The sequence below is a fragment of the Mixophyes fleayi genome, chromosome 5, assembly GCF_038048845.1.
Source record: "Mixophyes fleayi isolate aMixFle1 chromosome 5, aMixFle1.hap1, whole genome shotgun sequence".
Classification (NCBI taxonomy): Eukaryota; Metazoa; Chordata; class Amphibia; order Anura; family Limnodynastidae; genus Mixophyes; species Mixophyes fleayi.
The window spans coordinates 221,989,856-222,017,598 of record NC_134406.1 but is presented as its reverse complement, the minus strand read 5'-3'; the positions used below and the strand labels follow the sequence as shown (position 1 = coordinate 222,017,598).

The 27,743-nt window shown below is 38.4% G+C and overlaps 1 protein-coding gene and 1 pseudogene across 1 annotated transcript in view; both read left to right on the top strand.

The window, feature by feature from the left end:
* The window catches only part of ST18 (ST18 C2H2C-type zinc finger transcription factor), a 204,902-nt gene that overhangs the window by 79,138 nt on the left and 98,021 nt on the right, over positions 1-27,743 (top strand). Inside the window, exons 4-8 of the mRNA XM_075213508.1 lie at positions 2,411-2,604; positions 13,853-14,542; positions 18,094-18,228; positions 25,291-25,381; positions 27,070-27,168. Of these exons, the coding sequence (XP_075069609.1) occupies positions 2,411-2,604; positions 13,853-14,542; positions 18,094-18,228; positions 25,291-25,381; positions 27,070-27,168 (1,209 nt within the window). The remainder of the gene's footprint in view (positions 1-2,410; positions 2,605-13,852; positions 14,543-18,093; positions 18,229-25,290; positions 25,382-27,069; positions 27,169-27,743) is intronic.
* LOC142157946 (E3 SUMO-protein ligase NSE2-like) lies at positions 19,490-20,194 on the top strand (annotated as a pseudogene).

Genomic DNA, 27,743 nt, shown 5'->3' with positions numbered 1-27,743 from the left:
CAGATAAACATGGATATTTATTATATAAAAACAACATTCATGGTGTTAAGCCATAAATATAGTATTTTTTGCCATATATTTTGAATAAAAGATCTTAATGTGCTTGATAAATTACAAAGCACCGTATAAGCTGTGCTGATATCATTACTTTATAAACTATGTATATTATTAGATGCGTACAGAGAATATGACTACAATCCTTCTGTATTCATGTTTTTGAAGATTCCCATGAAGCGTGGTTACTGCTGTTCTGACACTGATAGTACTAAGTAATACAATGATGCATTTACTTATCAATATTAGAACTTTAGCAGTAACCACTTTCATGAGAATGATTAAAAACGTACATATTGTAGGTTTATAGTCATGTTCCTAGTAAACATCTAGCAATTCTCCCAATCACAATAGCGTTCACTCTGCTTAAAAGGTCATTTTAACACAGCGGGAGGTAAAGTGTCTTTGAATTCAAAGCAAAGTGAGCAAACCGCACGTAGTTCTCTCTGTCACTATCCATATGTGCTGAATAGAAATGTTCAGCATAAAATATGCATTTCCATACTGCACATATGCACAAAATATGCATACGCACATGTCCATATGCAGATTCATACTCATCTTACACTTGCGAGTCAGGGATGGAGAGGCAGGCGAGCAAAGGCCGAGTAAGGTGTGTTCACATACATGTGACTGGAACGCAGCCTGTAAGGAGCCCTATCTCTTATACCTGCTGGAGACCTGGGGGTATCAAGCTGAGAGTTTTCGGCGGGTTTGAAAAATGGAGATGTTGCCTAGAGCAACCAATCAGATTCTAGCTGTCATTTTGTAGAATGTACTAAATAAATGATAGCTAGAATCTGATTGGTTTTTCAAACCCGATGGAAAACTCTCAGCTTGATATATTTACCCCCTGGTGTAGCAATCTATGCTGATGCCTCCACAGCATCATGACACACTTAAAATGCATAACACTCTATAATTATTCAGACATATTTAACTTACTATTCTTTTGCACATATCTTAAGAATATAGATGTAATTGCCTAATTTTCACGAACGCTTTTTATGTCTCATTTTGGGTGCAAATGCAATTGAACTCAGCATCACCCTCATATCCTTTGGAGCCTGCTTAGATAGAAGCTACACATATTGTTTGGCTGTGACCTGGCATGAATCTGTCTGCCTACTGGAACAGTGAAAAAGGCAACACACATGTGACAACCCAACCAGTAGGAGCTTTAAGAAAATGTCTAAATGTGGATTTTTTGCTGGAGATAGGGCTTCTCCCTATACATCCATGAGTCACCTCCAGTGATCAGATTCACCAGGTCTTGCCCGAGATAGCTTTGCATGGGAAAGCCTATTCAACAATGAAAATTAATGAAAATATTCTTTATTATTGTTTTAAAAAACAATATTTGGGAATATTTTTTTAGATATATTTTCATAATATAATTAATATTTTGAATCTATTTTTCATAATTTAAAAAAAAATATTACGAAGTGGAACTGAAAGCTCAAGTCTCTGTGAACCGACAGGGCCCCCTAAGACTGGTTTGGTGAAGTTGTAAATTAACACTTGGCACTCCAAGGGGTATATTTACTAAACTGCTGGTGTAAAAAAATGGAGATGTTGCCTATAGCAACTAATCAGAGTATAACTGTCATTTTGTAGAATGTACTAAATAAATGACAGCTAGAATCTGATTGGTTTCTATAGGCAACACCTCCATTTTTTCAAACCCGCAGTTTAGTAATTATACCCCCAGTCCAGTAACTCTATAAGCTGCATTAGAAAATCTTGTTAAAAATGAGGCTACCATCTGATTTAGTGAAACAGACCCTATATTCAGGGCAAATCTGTTAAGAAGTTAGAATGGATTCAAACAAATTAACTTTAAGGTTAATTTTTATATAATTTATAACATTAGCAGCTGTCTACATACTTGACTTTTTTAATGTTTAACCCCGAAGCCAGGAAAAAGTGTTATTTGACCAAACACATGTGAACTACGGGTCTGTAAGGTAGCAAATACTGTAGTATTTCCTAACTTATCATAAGTTTATTTAATTTGCATTTTTTTGCATTGCAACAAGATGCAATGAAATAAACATCTCTAGTCCTTATTTTGCTCTGCATCCAAATTAGCAAAATGCAAACATTTTTCTTATCCTGTGTGTTCTTGGCTCACTGTTGAATATCATGGATTAGTATGTTCTTAGCTAAAATTGAGTATTTGGGTTTCAAATTTGCTTTATTTAAAATGCAGTGTGCTGGAGGCAGAAATATATTTCTCTATAGTCTAATCCAAATCTCAAATAAACACAGGATACATAAAATATGAAATAATCCAATCTTTAACATTTTAACCACTCAGATATGTCAATTAGGTCTCTCAACTTTTCCTTTCTAGTGCTTACAATTGTACTATGTCAAAGAAAAGGAAATTTCAAGAACTGAGTTCCACAGCTTCGGTCAACAAAAGAAAATCACTGCTAATGAAACCCCAGCACTACAATCCTAGTGAGGAACTTGAAGAAGACAGTGAGGACAAACCAGAGTTTGTGAGCTTTAAGTTCATGACAAAAAAGTGTTGCACTACTACAGGTAAGTAATAACAGAAGTGTGTAAACATATATACACTGTGGCAAGTGCACTCATTGCATATCATAAATAACAAGAATTATTATACATATTATCAAGGTAAATCTGTGAGTAAATGTAATATTGTGGAAAATGGTAAAACATTAATAGTTATACTTATATGTCTTAAGACATGTTCAACCCAAATTACAGTGTATACAGTAGATACAGCCACATTAAGATGCTATACAAAGTGTAAGCTATACAAAGCGCAAAAATGCAAGATACTTGATGATAATGATGATAATGATGATAATGATATTGACAGCAGCAGTATATGTACTGTTTAAAAAATAAAGAATAAATAATCAAATAATTACCCCCACCCCATTTAAATAAATAACCAGAACCAGTGCTATAGCTTTTGCTGGTTACGGTTACAGTAGAGGACAATGAACTACAAGTACCAGAATGCCATGGCTGCCAGAGTATGCTAGAGTTTGGGCAACTACAAGTGCCAGCATGATCTGGCAAGCAAGGCCCACTGAAACATATAGCTACACAATAGAACTTAAGATAAGAAAAACTCACATAGCTTTAAATGCATTGTAATTAAAATAGCACTCCCCAAACCCCTCATTTTATGTTTTTATTGTACTCCTAAATCCATAGGGTACTTTGCCCTAGCAAAGTTATGACAAGAATGAATAAAGAAGTAAAAATGCAATCAGCCAGTCAGAGCATCTTCCGTCTTATTGGCTGGAATATGAGGAAATGGATCTGATTGTTTGTTCTCTGATTCCTATGGATTTAGAAGCAAAACATCATAGGAGTAGAACACCTCATAGTTAATATCAAAGCTAATTCATACATAGGCTGTTCCATCTGTGGCTAACCTGCTTTACACCTCCCTTACTAAAATGGCTTCATCATGTTTGAAGCATTTTCTCTATGTGGCCTAACCTACTTAAATGCCTACCCCTCATGCCTCTAACACCTGCTTCAAAAATTAAATGTTGAGTGAAGCTATCAAATGAGCCTTTTGATCTTTTCTCTATGTTTTAATATGTGCACTAAATTGTCATATAGCATTATGTGTGCTTTCTTATACACCCAATACAGTATCCTAATGCAATTTACCTAGTATTATAAATTATTCTCTGTACTGTTTTTCTTACATTTGTTAATTGTTGAGTACTGAATGATGCCATACAAATAAATATACACATACATAAAATGGTCATATGGATGGGTCATGCAGGTTAATGTTGCCTGTATGTTTTTAAATCCAATATAAAACACTTCTACTAACATACAAATCCATTAACAAAACAGCACCAACTTACATTTTTTACTTGTATTAAATTATAGCCTAAATCAACTTCTTTAAACCTACTTTGTGGAATTACTTGTGGAATTTACTCCTTCATACAACAAGACTTTCCCCTAGCCTCCAAACTTGGCACTTAACCTCCTATTTTTCTGTAGCTTGTAAGACTGTGAGCATATTCCCCTTACCTCTTTGCCTGCTTAATAATAATTAGTCTTTTTTTTATCTCTGTGTTTGTTCCTAATTGTAAAGAAATGCAGAGTATACTTCTGCAATCTATAAATATATTAATATTTAGAATTGTGGAGTTGGTTAGGAATAAGGACAAAATGGTTAAAGAATTGTGATTTAGGGGCTTAAAGCTTTATCTGGAGTTGTTTGATGGCACTGGGAGACAGGAAGGTACATTTAGTGGGGAATGGAGATGTAATGATTAATCCACCAGTGTTTGCATCCATTCAACATCAGCATCATTGTTTGCTTATTTGTAAGGTGCCACAAAATTTGTTACAAATCATAAAAAATACAGTTGCACATAAAAGGAAGTAAGTAGAGGTGGGGCTGCCATCAGAAATCATGTGGCCTGGTACAAATGAAACAGACAGCCCCCCCTCCCCCTGCCGACCACAACCCCTTATTGCCCCTGCGATCACATTTGACAGCTGCCAGGCTGTGACAGCCAGGCTCACAGAAGCAGACATGCAGCAGCAGGGACGCAGAGGAGATCAGCCCCCATCAGGTACAACGACCCATGGTGAGCCCAGGCCCCATACGCCAGTACCCCCCATACCCCCCTGATGGCAGCCCTGAGTAGAGGTGAAGTTGACAAAGGAGGTACAGACATTAGACAAAGGGTAGAGAGGGCCCTGCTTGTGAGATCTTAAAGTTTATAGAGAGAGAGAAATGTTGAAACAATAGTAGATACTGAGACTGGATTGAGGACATGGGACAGAAGCAGGTGGAACATGCAGAGGTAGTAGTATCAGGTGGGTGTGTGATAGGCTATAATCAAAAGTTGTTTTTGAGAGAAAATTTAAAAGGTTGTGGAGAGTCTAGTCAGACAGGGCAAGGGTTTCATAAGTGGGCAGCAGCATGGTAAACGTCTTGGAGGCGAGAGTGAGAGGTAGTTACCTGAGAAAAGGCAGATTGAAGAGGGTGAAAGGGAGTGCATCTCGTGAAGAGGTCAGAGAAGTACGGAGTTGGTGAGGGCTTTGCAGATGAGATTGTATAGCTTGAATTGAAATATGGAGAAAATAGAGAGGCAGTGTAGAGATTTTCAGAGGAGTGCAGAAGCTGTGGAGCAGGTGAGAATGATCAGAGAAGAAGAGAAAAATGGTGAAAGATGGTTTCATGAGTATATGAGAGATGTGTGCATGTTTGAAGATGGAAGGGGAAGTACCAATGTAGAGGGACAGATTAAAGAGGTAAGACAGGATAAATCTGTATTGGAGGAAGTCAGCATTGGAGCAAAATTTTCTCCATTGGTTTTCGGCAGCACAAGAGCACTTTTGCAGATAGCAGGTCTGTTTGAAGTGCCAGGTTTGGGGTTTGGAATGTCAGAGGAGATGTGTGGTGGCTGGAGCTGTATCATCTAGAGCTGCAGGGAATATAGTGTTGTAGAATGAGACTGCAGCAATAGGGCACTGTACAAACATGAGCGAGAAGTAGTTCAACTGAGACTAAGAAGAGGATCAAATCACAGCTATTTTGGTGTCACTGTGTGCACATGGTTCTACATGGCATTGGGGTGCAAGAGACACGGTGAGATAGAAGAAAAGGAGGTTGTACAGGTTGGGAGAACATGTGGTCAAGGGAGTGTCCATCATAATGAGTCGGAGTTGATGTCTTAGATGAGAGACCAGAATAGGAAGGAGGAGAATAACCTGGAACATGCATCAAGGGGACAGTAGAAGAGGGCATAGCTGAAACAAGAGGAGCGAGTCTGGCTCAGACTTGAAATAAGGACAGTTGTGAGGGTGTATTAGTGTGAGCAGTATTAACGGGGATAAGGTAAGCAGCACGGTAGAAGTCTTTTAGGCGGGAGTGAGAGGTGGTTACCAGAGACAAGGAGCAGGTCAGAGGTAGATCTAAGAAGGCGGGACGGAGAGTATTTTGATATAAGATTTGAGATGTATGAAGGGGTGGTGTTGTTGAGGACTTTGTAGGTAAGGGTGAGTAATTTGAATTTGATTTTGGAGGACAGAGGGAGCCAGTGTAGGGATTTGCAGTGTAGCAGAAGTGGGGCAGTGACAAAGGAAGATCAGTCTTGCAGCAGCATTTATGGACTGAGGTGTGGATATATGGGTGTCAGGAATGCCAGATAGCAGGAGTTTGCAGTAGTTAAGATGGCTGATGGTGAGAGAATAGATAAGAGTTTTGGTAGCATGTTGAGTAAGAAAAGGGCATGTTCTGGCAATGTTTTTAAGATGGAGTCAACAGGACTGGGAGAGAGTCCTGGGTGTGAGGAATAAGTGTGACACCAAAAGCAGCGGGCTTGAGAGACTTTGAAAGTTGTGGTTTTATTGACAGTGAGGGATATTTGAAGGGAGGCAGTGATCCTGGCTGGAGGGAAGATAATAAGCTTTGTTTTGGTCATGTTGAGCTTTAGATAGCATTGGGACATCCATGTGGAGATATCTGAAAGACAGTTGGTTACACGAGATAGTACAGAATGGGAGAGGTCAAGGGGAAGAGATGTAGATTTGGTGTTATCAGCGTAGAGGTGGTACTGGAGGCTGAATAAGCGAATTAGTACCCCAAGAAAAGAGGTGTACAATTGAAAAGAGCCAAGAACAGAGCATTGTAGGACTCCCAACAGATAGAGGGAGTGGAGGGGAGGATGTGCCATAGGTAGAAACACTAAAGGAGTGGTTAAATAGGTAGGTAGTGAACCAGGAAAGAACTGTATCACAAAGGCCAATGGAGTGAAGGGTGTGTATGTGAAGAGAGGGATCAACAGTGTCAAAAGCAGCAGAGATTTCCAGGAAAATGAGCATGGAAAAATTACCATTAGTAAAGGAATTGGATAAGGGTAGCTTAATCAGCAACTACAAGAATGAGGGGGCGAGGGCGGTAGTAAATAAGGATATTGCTTAGCAGTAGTGAGACAAGGTGTAAGTACAAACCATTCAATAGACACTGTAGAGTCAGTGGCATGGGAGGCTATAGCTACATTACATACCCACATTTTACTATGGGGCCTGGCGATGTACTGTTCCGCCAGTAACCACATGACTGGCATAAAGCAAATGTAAAACCAAGCATTAAAAAGTCATCAAAATTTTAACCAGAAAATTCTAGACCTGATATCTACCATGTAGATACATTTATGTCTATGCATTTTGTATAGGCACTGGATTCCAATACGAATATGCATGATAGGCAAGATAACAGGTTCTCGAAATGGCAATAGACTACTGAATACCTATTTTTGTATAATGGGATTAAAAAAAACAAGGAAGATATATACCCAGAATAACTCTAGAACCTAACCCTTCCCTGTGAACAGAAATCTTAGCTAAGAGAAACCCTTATATTACAAACTCAATGACTTTTGTAATAATTACGTAAATATAATTATGTATGCATGTAAACATGTATAGTCATTTTATATGAAAAACTCTTTTATTCTACAATAATTTTGGAAGCTAAGGAAATAAATGTAAAAATATTGTAGAGTGTAATGATAGACCACAATTTTTTAACTGAAGGGAAAATGAAGAATTAAAAAAAAATGAACTTGTCTGTTATCCCCTATTTCATCAGCATGCCAAATTTTGTATTCAGCTTCAAAGGGATGTAAAAGAGCAGGATTTCTTTAAAAGTGAGAATTTGGTTTGACTAAAACCTTTTTCACAAAACCCAAATCATCATTCACTGTATGAATTCTTGTTTCTTAAATATAATTAATAAATATTTTCTTTTAATACATAACAAACGGTTGAACCAAACATTAGGTAAGTTGGAAACCTCCCAAAATGCTAACAGCCTGGCACCAGAAAAGTGAAATGCATTGGGACGCACATGTGCATTTCTACCCCCCTGTAATCTGCACTTAATAGGAATATTTGAAACTATGTAACTAAGCAACAGAGGTAATTGTTGCTTTCTAGAGCTTTTGTTAGGCACTTTAACACAGCCCAAATATGCATAATTAGGCATAATGTCTATAAATCATTATTGTACACATGTGGGTAGTTAAGTGGATTGAGAGAATAGTTCAATGAATTGAGCATATTCACTGAAAATGCTTTTTATTTGTTTTCTCCAGTTCATAATACTTTAAAATTATCATAACCCTTTACACCATCTCTCAATAGCTAGCGGTGTTATTGAGAAAAACTTCATTTGCATTTTAGACTATGTTTAATTTATTATTTAAAACTGGAGTTTGTTGCATGTGAAATCAGGAGATTTCAATCAGACCATTGTGCAGAAATTGATATGTGGCTCTTTAGTCAGCCTATTTTCTACTATGTAAAATGGTAAAATTTTCAGTTTATAGTGAATAGATCCAAACAAAAGAACGCTATCTATAATCAAAGTTATTAAAAGGGCTAGTGTTGTGACTTCTTCCAAAAATGCTTTTAGTTACTATGACAATATTTACTTGATCCTGGCAGTCCAGTGTTGATTTTAGGGGGATAATTACAAGAAAGATACATAATGCAGACTTTTTCTGTGAGTGTCCTTGTCTGTGGCGCTGTTTATAAGGATTGCAGTGAAGCATAAAAGCCACATTGTCTGCTGTTATTATACCCTCTCATCCGGTTTTTACAACCTGCTGCTTTTCTCAATTTTTCCTAGTTCATATTGTCATCCTTGAAAGAAAACGTGATAATTAACACAAATAGAGATATTTATTAAAGTTTCCTGGCTGTAGAACTTTAACAGACATGTAATGAAAACAAAGGTTTACAAAATGGCAATCCCATATGAAAGACTTCAGAGAGCGTTGGGATAAATGTAAGCTACTTTACAGAATTGACTGTTTCTTACGGCTGAAGTTAGCTTATACAATCATATTATTAAATTGTACATTTTCAGATATCATATAAACAATCCCCTTTGGTGTTAGACTGAAACTAAATCGAATGAAACCACTGGTGGAGAAACTTTAAACAGCCATACAGTAAGTGGTGCTATCTCATTTGTAGCGGTGGATAATAAAACAGGTCTCTAGTACATGGCTCAAAGCTGAAATTAACCCAAAGGTGCATTATCTCACTTAAGAGCCTATTTCCAATGTTTAGACATGGTAAACTTCATTCCACTTCAAGTTTAAAAAAATCTGTCTATGATTCTTGTGACACAACTACTGTCCATTTACACCTAAATGTACTGCTAAGTCTATGTGTAGCACATGTTAAGCGTTAATGCGTGTTATAGGGATACATGCCTTTTGGCTGTGATGAATATTCTGCAGCCAATGCTTATATTTAAATGGGGTCTTTAGAGGTGTAGTATGAGCTCCCAGCACGCAGGATGAAATCTTCAAAAATATCAAATCAGAGTAATATGCATGTCTGGACCTGGTGATCCATAGATAAATGTAGGTAGTGAATACAGGTTTTCAGTGTCCCCATTTTAGCTAATTGACACTGGGTATATATGTGCTGGTTCTGGTTGGTTACCATATAAGTATCAAATAGTAGCAATTTTAAAGAAATATATATATATACATATCTTTCTATCTATCTATACATATATATATATATATATATATATATATATATATATATATAAACACACACACATATATACAGTCAAGTCCATAAATATTGGGACATCGACAAAATTCTCATATTTTTGGCTCTATACACCACCACAATGGATTTGAAATGAAACTAACAAGATGTGCTTTAACTGCGGACTTTCAGCTTTAATTTGAGGGTATTTACATCCAAATCAGGTGAATAGTGTAGGAATTACAACGGTTTCTATATGTGCCTCCCACTTTTTAAGGGACCAAAAGTAATGGGACAGTCGACTCAAAAGCTATTTCATGGACATGTGTGGGCTATTCCCTCGTTATTTCATCATCAATTAAGCAGGTAAAAGATCTGGAGTTGATTCTAGGTGTGACATTTGCATTTGGAATCTGTTGCTGTCGACTCTCAATATGAGATCCAAAGAACTGTCACTATCAGTGAAGCAAGCCATCATTAGACTGAAAAATCAAAACAAATCCATCAGAGAGATAGCAAAAACATTAGGTGTGGCCAAATCAACTGTTTGGAAAGAATGCACCGGAGAGCTCAGCAACACCAAAAGACCCGGAAGACCACGGAAAACAACTGTGGTGGATGACAGAAGAATGTTTTCCCTGGTGAAGAAAAACCCCTTCACAACAGTTGGCCAAATCAAGAACACTCTCCAGGAGGTAGGTGTATATCTGTCAAAGTCAACAATCAAGAGAAGACTTCACAAGAGTAAATATAGAGGGTTCACCACAAGATGTAAACCATTTGTGAGCCACAAAAACAGGAAGACCAGAGGGTAAATGTATAAATATGCGAGTTCTTCAACACCCGCGTGTTCAGCCTCTTCCGCGATTAAATTTCAAGCGGCGCTGCATTGTAAAGGGTTAACTTCCCTTTACAATGCAGCGCCGCTTGAAATTTAATCGTGGAAGAGGCTGAACACGCGGGTGTTGAAGAACCCGCATATTGATACATTTACCCCCAGATTAGAGTTTGCCAAACAACATCTAAAAAGCCATTACAGTTCTGGAACAACATCTTATGGACAGATGAGACAAAGATCAACTTGTACCAGAGTGAAGGGAAGAGAAGAGTTGTCAGATAATTGGATAAAGTCATTTCAATTAATATCGAGCAAACTTGATTGTCTTTGTTTGAAATTATGCGTAGAGCACGCTACCGCGTGAAAGGGCGTATCCAGCCGCGACACGTGGCAATAAACAGTTTCTACACTTTTACACACATTCGCACAAACATAAACATTTGTAAATAGTACACATTAATTTTAGTTGCAACACATAGTCATTTATGTCGAAATATAGTAGAATTCATGTTTAATAAAGAAGGTATATGCATACTAGAGAAACCTATGGTTCAGGTTAAGGGAAATGTTTGATATCATATTAATCCCCTTTACATCAGCAGCTGTCCGGTGCATTCGGCGAAGAGATCGCACATTGCCTACTCTAGTTATTGATGTTAGGGAATAAACCTTTAATATGATTCTGACTGTAAAATGTTAATGGACTGGTTGTAATTGGAGTTATGGCGGGAAGAACAGAGCTCATCCCCTGGAGAGATGACCCCCACCTTTGGATTCCTTAGATTAAACCAGCCTATGATCTACAACCCCCTGGACCTTCCTTAAACCTGGACCAATAGAAGCAAGCCACATCATCTGCATTGTTTTACTGTATTTCTGTTTGCATATAAGCATGAGCCTCACATCCAGTGAACAGACTTCTTGGCCACAGACTTCAGGATTGAATGACTGTTCGCTGGATCCAGAGCGCCTGCGATAAGTAACAGCTGTACTTATTATTATTTCGCTTTAATTATTCTGCTACTTTTTGAAAATAAATATTTGTGGGTTGGAAACACAAATCGAGATTCGACAATCGTTATTGGATAGCGACAAAACGCTATGAGAGAGTATGGAGAAGGAAAGGAACTGCTCATGATCCAAAACATACCACCTCATCAGTGAAGCATGGTGGTGGTAGTGTCATGGCGTGGGCATGTATGGCTGCCAATGGAACTGGTTCCCTTGTATTTATTGATGATGTGACTGCTGACAAAAGCAGCAGGATGAATTCTGTAGTGTTTCGGGCAATATTATATGCTCATATTCAGTCAAATGCTTCAGAACTCATTGGACGGCGCTGCACAGTGCAGATGGACAATGACCCGAAGCATACTGCAAAAGCAACCAAAGAGTTTTTTAAGGCTAACAAGTGGAATATTATGCAATGGCCAAGTCAATCACCTGACCTGAATCCGATTGAGCATGCATTTCACTTGATGAAGACAAAACTGAAGGGAAAATGCCCCAAGAACAAGCAGGAACTGAAGACATTTGCAGTAGAGGCCTGGCAGAGCATCACCAGGGATGAAACCCAGCGTCTGGTGATGTTTATGCGTTCCAGACTTCAGGCTATAAATGACTGCAAAGGATTTGCAACAAAGTATTAATATGTGAAAGTTTGATGTAGGATTATTTAGTTTGACCCATTACTTTTGGTCCCTTAAAAAGTGGGAGGCACATATAGAAACCGTTGTAATTCCTACACTGTTCACCTGATTTGGATGTAAATGCATTCAAATTAAAGCTGAAAGTCTGCAGTTAAATCACATCTTGTTAGTTTCATTTCAAATCCATCGTGGTGGTGTATACAGCCCAAAATATGAGAATTATGTCAATGTCCCAATATTTATGGACTTGACTGTATATATATAAATATATATATATATATATATATATATATATCTAAGCAACAGAGAGAGGCAGTATGTTTGCTATCGCTTCCGAAAAAAACAGTAAGGACAATCAGGTAATATGAGTGTGGTATTTGGTGATAAGGAACAGACTGCAACAGTAGCTGAAGAGGCCTGAATTAATAATTATACATTTTGCCAATGTCACTTGAACATTTTATACTAGAAATTCTATTAAACATATATTTTTATATTTTTAACATTTCAAATATGGTACCATATAGGAAAATTCCAATAGCATGACTATCACATTATTTGAGTCAAGCTGAAGTAGATAATCAGTACATGCGCAGACAGAGTTAATTTACAAGGTAAGGAAAAACATCTCTTTGCCAATATATTGCAATAAACAGGGTTGGTGCTATCAGTATTTGAGCTTAGATGTTTGTCTAGGATAACTGGGTCTGGGGGTCCCTAAAACACTGAATTTTTAACACTGTGAGGTCCCCACAATGAGTTTGGCCACTATCAAGAAGAGACAAAAATTGTCAGTTTCTTACCTGTACAATTGTTGGCTGCTACTCATCTATGTTTGTATTGGGTTGGGGGTGTAACACTGGGCTCTGAAGTCACGCCCAGTGCCACTGTAATGATTATAGGGGTATCAGGAACTTGAAAACAGGGGTTTAGCCTGCTGGAACCCCTACCTTCTCATCCACACTGGGCTTAGTGTAGCAACTATTTTGGAAATTGGTAGTGATCTGAGGATGCAGCCTATGTGTACCATGATGCCAGCATCACATAGGAGACTCTAAAAGGGTTTGTGGCAGCAGATAAGGACCCAAGAGAGACACTAGCCAGGGTATGAAAAAAATAGGATCCTGACAGTGATCCAGCTGTAATATATTGCAAATCAATGCAGGACATTAATTAGGAATACCTAACAGCTGAATATTTAACCACATTCAAAGTTTCTTGGGAGAGAGAAAAACATTATTCTTCCTGCAAAAGGACTTTTTTTACACCTTGTCAGAGGTGGTGCAGACTGGGCCTCATCCTATACTTTCAGAGGGCCACCCTTTCCACCTTCCAGTCATACATTATACAGGAATGTACATTTGAAGGCACACTCATGATTAAGATACAAATAAGGCTAAATTAAATAGTACTAGAAAAACATAAAAGTTAAAATTAATGAAAAGGGTTGTCCTAAAAATGGTAGTAAGTTGGACTATGTAATGATGTTTTACTGTTTCCACCATTGCGCATTGTCCAAGTGCACTGGTGCAAACCAAAGGCATTTTCTATTGTAACTTGTAAATGAGGTGCACTGTATATTTTCCATTCAGTGGCACCAATATACAGGCATAACCATGAGCCAGTGTGTAATGGTGTAATTGTTCTTTGTGACAAAATTAAGTTGAACAATAAAAGGTTGTTGTTCGTTTTGGGCATGTCTGTGATGTGAACTGATTTACTTTATATGCAAGGTCTGTTTTTAATACTTATGTTCTGTTTTATGTAGGTACAATAACTGTGCAATCAACTGGCATGACAACCCATTCATCCGAAGGAAAGTGTTGCTACGAAGACCTTGTCACTGGCCCATTAGTATTGGAAGGGTCAGCAAAACAAAATGTTTTTCATGCACTGACAGACAGTCCTACAGAGAGTGTTATTCAATCACTAAAAGCTCACCGAGATCATGGAGAAAGTTATTGTATACAGTCCTCCAAACAAAATGACTCACCAGCTTTTTCTTCTGATAACAATAATGGCAGCTCTGAAATAACTGAAAATGGGTGGGACAGTTCCTACAGTTACTCTGATGACACTAATTCAAAGGATAATATATCTGATAGGTTCAGTAAAGAAATAAAGCAGAAGGGTGAAATTGATATTAAAGAAGGAAAGGCAGTGGAAACCGAAAGTGACTTATCAATATCAGAGCATGATGATGGCCAACACCAGGTTCCTGAAAGTGAGGACGATGACAAATGTCTATCAATTATTACAGAAGAGCATGTGAATTTGGATAAAACAAAAGGAAACTTGAGTCTGCTTGAACAAGCAATAACCTTACAAGCAGAGCAAGGTCACATGTTTCATAGCACCTACAAAGAACTTGACATGTTTTTGCTGGAGCACCTAGCGAGAGAAAGACGACAAACTAAAGTAATAGATGTAGCTGGACGGCAAATATATAGCAGCAAAAGTAAGAGATTGTAATGTTTTAAATTGCTTTTATTTATGTGCTCTATGTTCCATTGTCACTGGCATTTGTTACTACATCATAGCACACTTTACAAAGTATAACTAAGTTTATTAATCATTCAGGCATTTCTCACATATAGATTTGTCTTGTGTTTACTGATTTTATTCAACAACCCAGCAGTTGGCATTTTATCAGGCAAGCGTTTTCATTAAGTGCATTCTGAAGCACAGGTGGATCAGATCACTACAATAGGCATTTGCCTTTGGTATAATTATATACATTTTGCATAAATCAGAAAAGTAAGAAAAAGGACTCCATGAAAGTAAAATACACACAAAAATACATTATTCAGCGTTAACTGGAAGCGCTGTAAAAAGTAAATTGTTACCTCCCCACACCACTTCAAACAACTGAATCTTCTTCCACATTGTTAAGACAATGCCTTGATAGGATATGATACAATCTAAGACTGTGGTTATTTCAGTTGCTGTGATATTAATGGTCCTGCCCCTATGTAAGAATCTACCAATTCACTTGGTACATTGTTGTCCAGCAAGTCTATAAGCCACATTGTCCTTACTCAGTCAAAGAAGCACCTCCTTCCTAACAAGAACCTCCCTCTTAACAAGAACCGCCCTCCTAACAACAACCTCCCTCCTAAAAAGAGCCGCCCGACTAACAAGAACCTTCCCCTAACAAGAACCTCCCTCCTAACAAAAACATCCCTCCTAACAAAAACCTCCCTCCTAACAAAAACCTCCCTCCTAACATGAACCTTCCTCCTAGTAAAAACCTCCCCCTAAAAAGAACATCCCTCCTAACAAGAACCGCCCTTCTAAAAAGAACCGCCCTTCTAACAAGAACAGCCCTTCTAACAAGAACCTTCCTCCTAACAAGAACCGTCCTCTTAACAAGAACCACCCTCCTAACAAGGACCTCCATCCTAACAAGAACCGGCCCCCATAACAAGAACCTCCCTCCCAACAAGAACCTTCCTCCTAACAAGAACCTCCCCCTAACAAGAACATCCCTCCTAACAAGAACTGCTCTTCTATAAAGACCCTCCCTCCTAACAAGAACCTCCCTCCTAACAAGAACCTCCCTTCTAACAAGAACCGTCCCCCTAACAAGAACCGCCCTCCTAACAAGAACCTCCCTCCTATCAAGAACCTCTCTCCTAACAAGAACCATCCCCCCAACAAGAACCGCCCTCCTAACAAGAAGCGCCCTCCTAACATGAACCTCCCTCCTAACAAGAACCTCTCTCCTAGCAAGAAGCGCCCCCCCCCACCTAACAAGAACCGCTCTCCTAACAAGGCAAACTAATGCAGAGGAATGGAAGAGAGAATGTTGAGTATATGTATTTAAGTGTAAACACCCAGGTTAGTTAATGTGTATTATTCACTCAGTAATGCACAGCCACTGACTTTACTTGCCATTTTAGATGTAAATAGAAATTTACAATGTATGCAATGTAAAAACATTCATCTCCCTCATGAATTACAGAAAACATTTTAACCAAGTAAAGGTAGGTGGAGTACGTAATCCTGGGACTGGAAATACAAGCATTTAACTTGCAGACATGAAGATGTCGGCAAGCTAAAGGCCGACACTTCTCTTGTGCTGACAGGTTCCCAATGTCGATAGTGTGATTTATGACATTGACAATGTCGCTAATCACAGTGCCAACATAAAAAGAGTAATGGAGGCGTGTCCAGAGTATAGCCGGAATTCTGACTGCCACCGATAAAGGTAGAAGTTGTCATTATGCACATCACAGAACACATAAAAATTTTATACAGTGACCCTATTTCAAAAAGTAACAAATCCAGCCAATCCATTCCTGGGAAATGGTGTAAAGTTCTTCACTTCTGAAGAATGCTCAAGAGATCATCTTAATTCTAGAAGTTGCTCCTTAACTATATTTATTTAGTCTCTATGATGCTCATGTAATAACATGCTGCAAATGGCAATGCTATGCCCTATAATACCCTTGCAGCCTATCAGCTATTAGCTTTCATGGTTGTAATCTGACAACGCTAAACTCTTAATTTGTTACAATGCATCACTGCTCTTTGCACCATGTTATTATATGCATTGAACTATGTAACGTATTTTCCCAATTTAGTTAAATGGCTAATGGTCTGCATTCTTTAAATGCATACAGACTAACAAGCACAATAGGCTGTACTTGCTTTTGCAGAATACACCTTAAAGATTGATTTGACTGATTTGACAAGGCTGACATACAAAAAATGCTTTCAAACAGAGAATACACTAACTTTAATGGACCATGGTGTGGGATGTTGATATTGCTAGATTAAATTACACATTTCTAGATCTTTTCAATTATTCCAAGTCGTGTCCAAATCTTTTTGAAATCATGGTTTATTAAATTTGTATTAAATTAAGTGTTCAGCTGTCGAACTAATGCCTGCTATGCTCTTACTGGTCAGAATTTCTACATGGTCACTTTGACACATTATATAAAATAAATAACGGAGAAAGGTTTTCATCTAATATGTAGTGTAGAACTGTGATATCACTGGGGTAATTTACTGACCAATGTGGAAGCAGAGTACACATTTTTTCCGCAATTGTGCCTATCTGCTTCCTATGCGCACATGTTCATTTCGCATATTGAAGTACATCCAAGCAGATGATTTGCTGAACCATTTTATGAATTGGAAATGGGTTTTTTTTTCCTCTTAGAACATCGCTTGCTGCTTGACCTAAATATATCATGAGAGTAAGTGGACATCATGGGATATATTTACTAAACTGTGGGTTTGAAAAAGTGGAGATGTTGCTTATAGAAACCAATCAGATTCTAGTTATCAGTTGTTTAGTACATTCTACAAAATGACAGCTAGAATCTGAATGGTTGCTGTAGGTAACATCTCCACTTTTTCAAATCTGCAGTTTAGTAAATATACTCCCATGACTTAAATTTTTCTGTGTAAAATTTGGTGTCCTACTGAATTTAACGTCCGGTGTCTAAAAACTCCTTGGAGTACATGTTAACATGAATGAATTGCTCAAGGTATAAAGCTTTGCAGACACCTGTTAAATCAGGGTTGTTTCTGTAATGTATAATCTTCCCTTTAAAGTTCATTAGAATATCTCACACTGGTACACAAAATATCATTCTTTGCTGTTGGTTGCAGAATCAGCTATATCACATTCAGCAAGGAACATCCCAATCCGGCTAGTTGTTCTATGTAAAGCAAAGGTGTTCAGGTTCAGTCCTCAAGGGCTACCAACAGGTCATGTTTTCAGGATTACTGTTTGTAGAAATAGGTGGGATAATTACTGATCCAGCCAAATAGATTAACTCACCTGTGCAAGATTAAAGAAAAACTGTTGGTAGCCCTTGAGGACTGAACTTGGACACCTCCGATTTAAATCTATGACCAATTACACCAAAACAATATAAAAGAGGAAAGCATTTGCCCTGTGAGCCTGCACTGCTGTGTTTATAAATTACCTTTTGTGTATAGAAAACTGTGAATTGTGAATGTTGAAATTGTCCATGTTCTTTTTTATTGTAGATTCTCCACGTCCTGACAAACGGGAGACCAAATGCCCTATCCCAGGTTGTGATGGCACAGGTCATGTTACTGGACTATATCCACATCATCGCAGCCTGTCTGGGTGTCCTCATAAAGTTCGAGTGCCTTTAGAAAGTCAGTGACACAATGTTCACTATAGACATAACTGCTCATTAGGGGTCTGATTCAAGTCCGGACGTTCACTCATTTGCATAGCATAATGTGTGATTTCTCACTGTATATGCCCAGAAACCAAACTGCACGCAACTGAACAGAAATCCTATCCGCTTGAATCCCTTATGGATTAAGAAGTGGAATGGGGGAGGGACGGGGAGGGCTAATGGACAGGAAGGGCATGTTCAAGCTATTGCGGCTAATACAAATCTTGTGTTTAGCGTAAATACACTTGCTTTCAGCCGTATCCTTTGCACCTGTTACAAGGCAGGTTTAAATGCCAGATGATAGTGATGATACACATGGTATTGTCGTGATTACTACCTTTGCGCATGTGTCTCAGTGGCTAGCACAAAGCAAATGTATACATTGAATATTTATTTTCAACGCACATTGAATGAACTGTATTTTAAAATGATAAATTAAATTTAAAAAAATCTCAAATATATGGGTTATATTGCAAATATTATAGTTAAATTTAATAATTATTTTAATTCATTGTAAATATACATGTAGTAAACATGCAAATGCACTTAAAAATAGCTTCAGCTTGTATCCATGGCTACGCTTACGGAAAGTATGCACTGTTGCAAGATATGCATATGTTGCATATGCATATCTTATAGAGATGTTCACTGACCCCTGTGTTTTGGTATTAGTTTTGGTATTGGATCTGGATTAAGTTCATGTTTTGGTTTTGGAAAAACCGCCCTCCCATGTTTTGGATTTTTATTCTTTAGAAATATAGCTAAAATATGCAAAATTCACATGATTTTGCTCTTTTGTTGTTCATACATTATTATTAACCTCAATAACACTAATTTCCAGTCATTTCCAGTCAATTTTGGCCACCTCATAGGTCACAATATTATTTTCACACACATTCGGACAAAGACTGCAGCGAACTGGCTGGATGCTAAGCAACAGAGCAACAACACAAATACATGGCAGTTCATAGCACATCTAGGAAACATTGCCACACAGCAGTGTCAGAAAAGAAAAGTGGTGCAAGATGGAATTGTCCTTGGGCCCTCCCACCCAAGCTTAGGAAAGATATTGAAAAGGCCATGTACAGTTTAACAAACCAAGCACTCCAGTGACATACAGTGCCACTTCTGTGGCTGCAGTGCTTGGTTTGTTTGGGCCTACACAAAACAAGCTACCAATAGCTTAGTTGCCTTAAGCCTAACAGTGCTGTCAATGAACTCTACATTATTAAATCATGTGTGCTCATGCTGCATATTTAGTCTCCTTCTCCTCTGTGGATACATCCCTCTCATCTCTGAAGAACTGTCAAACTTATGTAGACACAGGAATGGATATTACAACTGGAGTGGCATTAGATCTGCTTCAGACAGACTGTGACACTGAACATGTGGGCAGCATGGAATCTGTTATGTTGGAATACGCTGCATTGAACAGATATTTAAATCAATATATAGACGCAGTTGAGGAGAACGAACTTAAGTTAAAATGTGACCCATCGGGTGAGATCCCGGATTTAAGAGAGCTTGTACACGAGAAATACACTAAGCTTCAGAAGAATATTACAGAGGAGGCCCTGAGGCAGGATGATAAATATGTCCATTTTAAAGAACAGCTAAGAGACCTGAGAAAACAAATGGGTGTGTTACTGACCCCTGCAGACTAAGCTTTGGAAGATGAAGGCAAGGAGATCACGGTCACCCAGAACAATCCTATAACACAGTTGGAGATGGTGAACTTAGTGATGAACAAATTATGTGGTCACACGTATGAGAGAGAAGCAATTGAAAGGCTGATTGAAAACAAACTTTAGAATGGTAAATCCACCAGGTGTCCAAAAATTGTCTGTGATTACTCTGACATGAGTATATCAGATCTTGTTCCAGACAATGCACTAAAAAGAATCATTGAAATTCACAACAAAAAGCAAGGTCATCTCTGAGCTTCGAATCAGCACCAATTCCCCCAAAAATTAAAATAAACTTAGGTACCTTTGACGTAAAATGCAGATTACAAATACTTTGTGCAATAATGATGAAACAGCAGCAAAGTGGTAGGTTTGAGTAATAGCAGAGGAGTCACTAATTTTAGTCAATTCTTTTACAGTAGACCAGATCAGATGTCAAAATGTTCTGCTGAGTCATCTGCATCATCAATGGGTGTCTTTGAGTTTTGCAAAGCACACAACAGTATATAGCACATGTAGGTAACATTGGCACACAGCGGTAGCTGAAAGGAAAAGTGGTGCAAGATGGAATTGTCCTTGGGCCCTCACACCCACCCTTATGTTGGATCTTAAAAAGGGCATGCACACTTTAACAAACCAAGCACTTCAGCAACAAGCAGTGCCACTTTTGTGTCTGAAGTGCTTGGTTTGTTTGGGCCCCTACAAATCAAGCTAACAATGGGTTTAAGGCACCTAAAGTAACAGTGCTGTTAATGAACTCAACTGTGGCAAGATGTTGTTGTCATCATCCTCAGCCTCATCCTCACCCTCATCAGTGTGTACATCATCCTCACACATTATTAATTTATCACCGCTGGAATCCACCATTACAGAAGTCTCTGTATTTTGATGTAAATGGAGGGAAAGGCCTTCCTCATGGAAATTGTAGTTATGAACATCATGTTTTACACATTTTGAGGAAGTAGCCTCCTATGCTGATCGCTGAGATGGATCTCGGCTGTGCTGAAAACTCTTTCCGGGTACACAATGATGGGTGGGCAGCTTCAGTAGTGCAAAGCGAGTTGGTACATGGGTCTCCAAATTCCCTTTTTTTCCTCCCAGTATGTAAAGGGACTGTCTGATGTGTCTATTTCTATGCTGTTGTTAAAATAATCCTCCACCATCCTTTGAATGTTGATAGTAGGATCAGGTGGAGTTACGGTAGAGGTGTCACGTTTTTTGGTCAATTCTATTAGACCAGACCAGATGTCAAAATGTTGTGTTGAGTAATCTGCATCATCCCTGGGTCTCTTGGAAAAGCTAAGCTTTTTCCTAGCAGCAGTTGACTGAGAAACTGAAGGAGGAGACGCTGTCCTGTCACATAACACTTGCGCTGTCATTTTGCTCAACAGGAGCTCCTTGCATCTCTTGTGATATGGGTCAGTTGGAAACAAAGAGAAGACATAGCTCTTAAACCTAGGACCAAGCAGTGTCGCCAAAATGTAGTGATCTGATTTCAAGATTGTAATAACTATTGGATCCTGGCTAAGCAAATAATGTATAAAGTCCTACATACTTAGCGTAATTTCTTTGTTTCATCTCCTCCTTTAGTTTCACAAGCTGCTTTTCCAAAAGTCTAATTAAGGGAATCACTTGGCTCAAGCTAGCAGTGTCTGAACTCAATTCACAGATGACTACTTCAAATGGTTTCAGCACCCTGCACAAGACGGAAAGTATTCTCCACTACGCTTGAGTAAAATACATCCCCCATCCTTTCCCAATGTAATAGCTTGTGGAGTAAGCGTGGATGGCTTTTTGCTGTTCCTCCATCCTCAGAAGCATATACAGGGTGGAATTCCACCTTGTTACCACCTCTTGCTTCAGTTGGTGGCCGGGGAAATTAAATTGCTCTTGTAGCTGCTGCAAACATGCTGTTGCCAAATGCCAGAAATGTCCAGATATTTTACGGGCCACAAACAGCATCTCCTGCATGTACCTGTCATTTTTTTTAAAAGCTCTGAACCATCAAGTTTATTGTGTGAGCAAAACAGGGAATGTGATGGAATTCACCCAGCTGTAATGCTCTCACAATATTGGCGGTGTTATCAGAAATGACATATCCTGAGGAGAGTCCAAGCGGGATAAGCCATGTTGCTTTGACATCCCTTAGTTTTTGTAACAGATTGCTAGCTGTGTGCCTCTTAGTGAAGCCAGTGATACACAGAGTAGCCTGCCTCTGGAAAATGGGATGTACTTGGATACTGCTGCTGTTCCTGCTGGTGAAGACGAGTCACCAACCCAGTGGGCTGTCACAGTCATGTAATCTTTAGCTTGCCCAGTTCCGTTTGTCCACATATCTGTGGTTAAATGTGCAGTGAGTAGAATGGAATTTTGAAGCCCAATAATTACATTTTTACGAGCCTTCTGGTAGAGGTGAGGAATAGCTTTTCTAGCAAAATGGTGTCATGATGGAATTTGGTAACGGGAAACAGAAGACCTCAATTAACTGTCTAAAACCAGCTGCATTAATAGTGGATATTGGACCAGGATCTAACACTAGCATAGTCGCCATGGCGTCTATGATCCGCTTTGCGACTGGGTGACAGCTTTCATACTTGTTTCCTCTAGCAAAGGATTGTTTAACAGTCAATTGTTGTAAACTACAAGTAGTTTTCTTCTTGGTCTGCTTCTGGGATGAAGATCCACACCCAGCAGCAGCAGCAGCAGTGGGACTAACGCTCAAGAATTCTTCTGAGAAGTCCTGGATAGTGAAGGTCATCTAGCCTTATCAACTTGGATGCAAGACTAACTCTGATCGCTACTCAGGAAATTGATGAGGAAGGTGTTGTGGGTGTAGATTGCAGGTGCTGGGTTCTAGCTGAGAGAAGGGAACTATCTGATCCTGGACTGCTTGTTGTTATTTTTTTAGCATAAGTTTCAGATTTTCCCAACAGCTTGCCATGAACTCACTTCAAATGGTGTAACATAGATGAGGTTCCTAGATGGTTAAGGTCCCTACCTCTACTGACTGTGGCTTTACAAACGCTACAAATGGCTAGACAACTGTTGGAAGGATTTGGATAAAAATAATTCAACATAAGATGTTGATTTTTTGGTCTTATGCCCAGGCATGACAATGTCCTTCTTCTTATCATGTGCAAGACCTGCTTCCACTGGTGCAGGACTTACACAAATAACGTCATCCTCATCAACATCTCCATTAGTGCCGTATCTCCCTCATCCTGTTGCAATTCCAAAGTGGCATCCTCAATTTTTGTATCACTGGCTACACTTGGGCTGCTCATCCACACACCTGCAGACATGCTGAAAAAAGGCTTCTTTATGGGTACAGTTTTAGAAAGGTCAGATTTACACATAGCACTTGTGGATAGACTCTCTTCAGGGATTTGTGTCATTTCCGAATCTGAACAAACATTTTCTTCTAATGCCTTACTGTTTTTTTCCAGCTCGGCTTTCACACATAAAAGTATTTGGGCACCACTTTTTGAGTCAGAATGACAAGGTCTTGCTTGGTCATGACTGACTTTACAAGAAGATGCCTCAGTGAGTGTTGCAGAACTAGCAATCATACAGAAAGGTGAAGGCCTGATTCTTTTCTTGCCACTGCGTGTGTAGAATAGCATGTTGCCAATTTTAATTTTTTTCTGCAGTTAACTTTGCCTGGCTTACAGGTCTTTTTTTCTTGACCAAGGTAAAAGGTATTTTTTTACATTTTTGTTTCTCTGGCTTAAAAACACTATGCATTTTAACATAGGCTTTAGCAGATGACATAGAGGGATTTCTATCATCATGACTGGTCCCAGCAGCTGCTTGGTGCTCCTGGTCTTCTGTGTACTGCTGTGAATCCATTTTGAAAACACAGCACAATGTGACTGCAGATTTTGAAGAAACACTCACAGCAATATTATTCTATTTCAGCAATGACAATTAGCAATGGAGCAATGGCACGTAGACTGTAGACTGGCAACAACATTGGGACCTCTCATGTTTCTGTGTGAGCTATAATAACATAGCACAATGTGACTGCAGATTCTGAAGAACACTGACAGCCCTATTATTTCTATTTTAGCAATGACAATTAGCAATGGAGCAATGGCACGTAGACTGTAGACTGGCAATAACACTGGAACCTCTCCTGTTTCTGTGTGAGCCATAACTCAGTAGAATGCCACTGGAGACTTTTAAGAAAACTGCCACTCCTCCTCTTTCTGTTTTAGATATGATGCTGCCCAACTGCACTAGAGACTGCCAAGAACCGTGCTACCCCTTTTGTGTCTCTCTGTGAAATGGTGCCAGATCTCCGTGGAGGATGGCACTTATAGAATCCAAGACTCGCAAGATCCTACGATGCAACAATGATGTTTTGCCTTGTGTTCGCTTCCGAGAATAAGCAAAAGTACCGAGACTCAGATTTGCAAAGTTCGCCTGGGTTTAGTTCTCGGATAATCGAGCCCGAGCATCTCTAATATCTTCCCCTATGCAGATAGTAACATATCTTAAGAAACATTTGGATTTGGATACAGAACTATTCAAAACTTATGTACTCTTTTTAAACACAGAAATTACGTTCAATTTGCGTTCTGACTTGAATCAGGCCCTAAATGTTATGTCTGTAATAGTTTTAAAATGTAACAGCAGCATAAACAAATGTGACTGCAGTATTGATCAATATTAACAAAGGAATGGAGATCATCCATGTTTATTATAACTATTTTTTCCACCTATCAAACCTGTCAAACTTAATTAAGTTATTTCATGTATAATCAATTATCAATATACATACAATTTAAATGAGACATGGTTCTCAAGATTTTGAATAACATAAAATTGTAATGCAGACTTTCTGTTATTGGAAACTGAAAAATTATGATCACACTATTTACATTTGAATCTATAACATTTGTCTATTTCAATCAAACGTTTTGTACAAAGCACATTCAATATATATATATATATATATATATATATATATATATATATAAAAAAAATATACAAAGTCCCCAACTTTTATTTGCTAGCCCATAAAATTAATCTTAGTGATGTACACATAATTTTTCAACTACAGTTTCCCTGATGAATTAAGCTTATAGTTTTGCAGTTGGTGGAGCATGGGATGCATGGGGGGGAGGAGGGGACAGTGGCTCATCCTCCATCACTAGGAACATAACAGGATTTTTAGCAAATCTATCTGTAAAATTGTTACATAGCCGAGTATGTAGTTTATGTAATTGTTGCATAAACTCAATAACTGAGCTAGTTAGTCATTCATTTGAATTGGTTGATTAACTAAGTCTCCTGATTTAATTTATTTAAATAGTTTCTGAACCAAGCTTTATTTTTGCTTTAATTAGTTTTGGCCATGCATGAAAATGTACTGAAGTGTCCAACACCAGGATGTACAGGAAGAGGACACGTCAACAGTAATCGCAACACACACAGAAGGTACTTTTAGTGACTACTGGATTTACAATTGTTGCATGATTGAATTGTGATTGACAGAGCAAATTACTATTTGGATAAAGCAATAGGCTACAAAGGAACTATCTTGTAATCAGGACTGAGCAGATGGTGTGCTAGCTGAGATGCATTTTTGAATCTACTGATGTCCCATAGTTATTTAAATTAAAATATTGATTCAAAACTTTGAAAGAGTTCCGAATTTCAAAACCAGGTAATATTTAAGGCTACAGATTTTAATTTGTGACTTCATTGGGTAATATTATTCCATATCATTACTTCTATAACAGAAATAGTGATATTATGATAAGTTTTGGTATATCATTCTTAACTTGAAATATAATATATAGATAATGACGAATATCATAATGATACTCAAGACTTCAGAAGCAATGGGCACAGGTTTGTGCTAAATACATTATCACAAAGGAGACATACTCTGGGATTTAGTGTGTAGTTGACAGCCTGTACGCGAAGGCTTTATTTTTTAGTTTATTAGCGTTGACAACTAAAGTCATATATCAATAGGCAAGAATACACAAAAAAGGAAAAGTATTCCTGTAAGAATCCTAAAGTACAAATTTTCGGATACTAAGTTTAAATAGAATGATTGCATTCTAAAGATATTCTAAACTTTTTAAAAGTCAATAACTTATTGTGCTTAGTACAGGGGAATGCATATGCTACACATAGCTTTATAGTTTTCACCAGTACACAGTATGCGCAAACTTAGGGGTTTGTTACTGTCTCCTATTTGCAGGCTCTCTGATTGACTGATTTTACTGTACAGACATTGAGGAATCATTTACATTACACATATGCACACAGTATTTTTATTATTATTATTACAGACTCAATATGAATATGCAGCTACTTTCTGAGCAATGAACAATAATAGATCCCTCTAAAATCGATATGTGTGAGACACCTCACAATAATTTTTACTACATACCATACATGGATCATCCTAGGCTCGGATTGCTCTAACCTGTTTTTATGTGATTTTTTTCAGTGTGTGTTTGGGGGGGGGTGTGTGGGGGGGGGGGATGGGGGGGGGTGTCAAACCATAATCTAGCCTAGGGCCCCAAGGAGTTTTAATAATGATCTGACAAGAATTATTCCTTGTGACCTGTTAACAGCAGTACATTATATATTAATAATGCCTACCCTGATATGGAAAATGTATTTCTTTAGATAAGTAATAAGTAATACCCAGTCCTGGCTAATTCCTCTCAGGATGGCTGAGACTTGCCTTGATTGTTGTTGTCCCTTCTTCATTTAACCCTTTCATGCAATCCCCACTTTCCTTAAGGTTTTTTGTTTGATATAGCTTTACTGGGAGGGGGAGTTGCCCCATATTGGATTTTATTTTAAATCTGGCAGTAAAACTAAAATGTGTCAACACACAGGCCAGTTTGTGTCCTGTGCACCAAGCAACCGTGTTTAATCCCAGATGGGCTATTACCATGGGTAGCCAATTAAAGTGAGATAGGAGCTCACTCCTTGAAACCATATGACATGGAGGTCCATAGGTGCAGTTTACAGATAACCACACAAACAGGTAGATAGTGGTCATCAGCGAATCAAATTTAAGGGCATACCTGAAAATGTTGATACTTTAGCCTTCTCTACTGTCTGGATGTGAATGTATGACATTTCTGTTCTGATTAAAGTCTTTCAGGTTGTCCAATTGCTGCAGCTGAGAAGCTTTCTAAAACACAAGAAAAACACTATTGCTCTAGTAGTGGAACAAACCTTGAATCCATTCACAGGTATATATACGAAACTGTTCACAATTTATAATATGTGGGACCTGTATTGACGAATTTCAGATTTAGCTGTGTAGCAGAGCTTCTTACATAGATAGATTGCATATATCAATAAAAAAGAGGATTTATATACTTACGTTAAATCCGTTTCTCTGATTCCGTCTGGGGGACACTGCTTACCATGGGTTGTGGAGGGGAGCACGGGAGTTGGTACCTAGCTAGTTAATCTTTAGCACTGCTGACAGACCCCTTCCCTCTACAAGCACCCCTCCTCTTCCTCCTCAGTTAATTCAAAAAGCCCCAAGGAGATAGGTCAATCAACCAAGAGCATACAGAGGAAAGGCAGAAGGGAGGGATCGCAGTCTCCCCAGACGGAATCAGAGAAACGGATTTAACGTAAGTATATAAATCCTCTTTTCTCTTTCATTCAGTTTGGGGGACACTGCTTACCATGGGGACGTTCGAAACCAGCCCCCTAAGGGTGGGACCCGCTCGTAGAGCACTACGAGAGAAATTGGCATCCGCGGATGCGAATACATTAAAATGATAGAATTTGGTAAATGTGAGGACAGAAGACC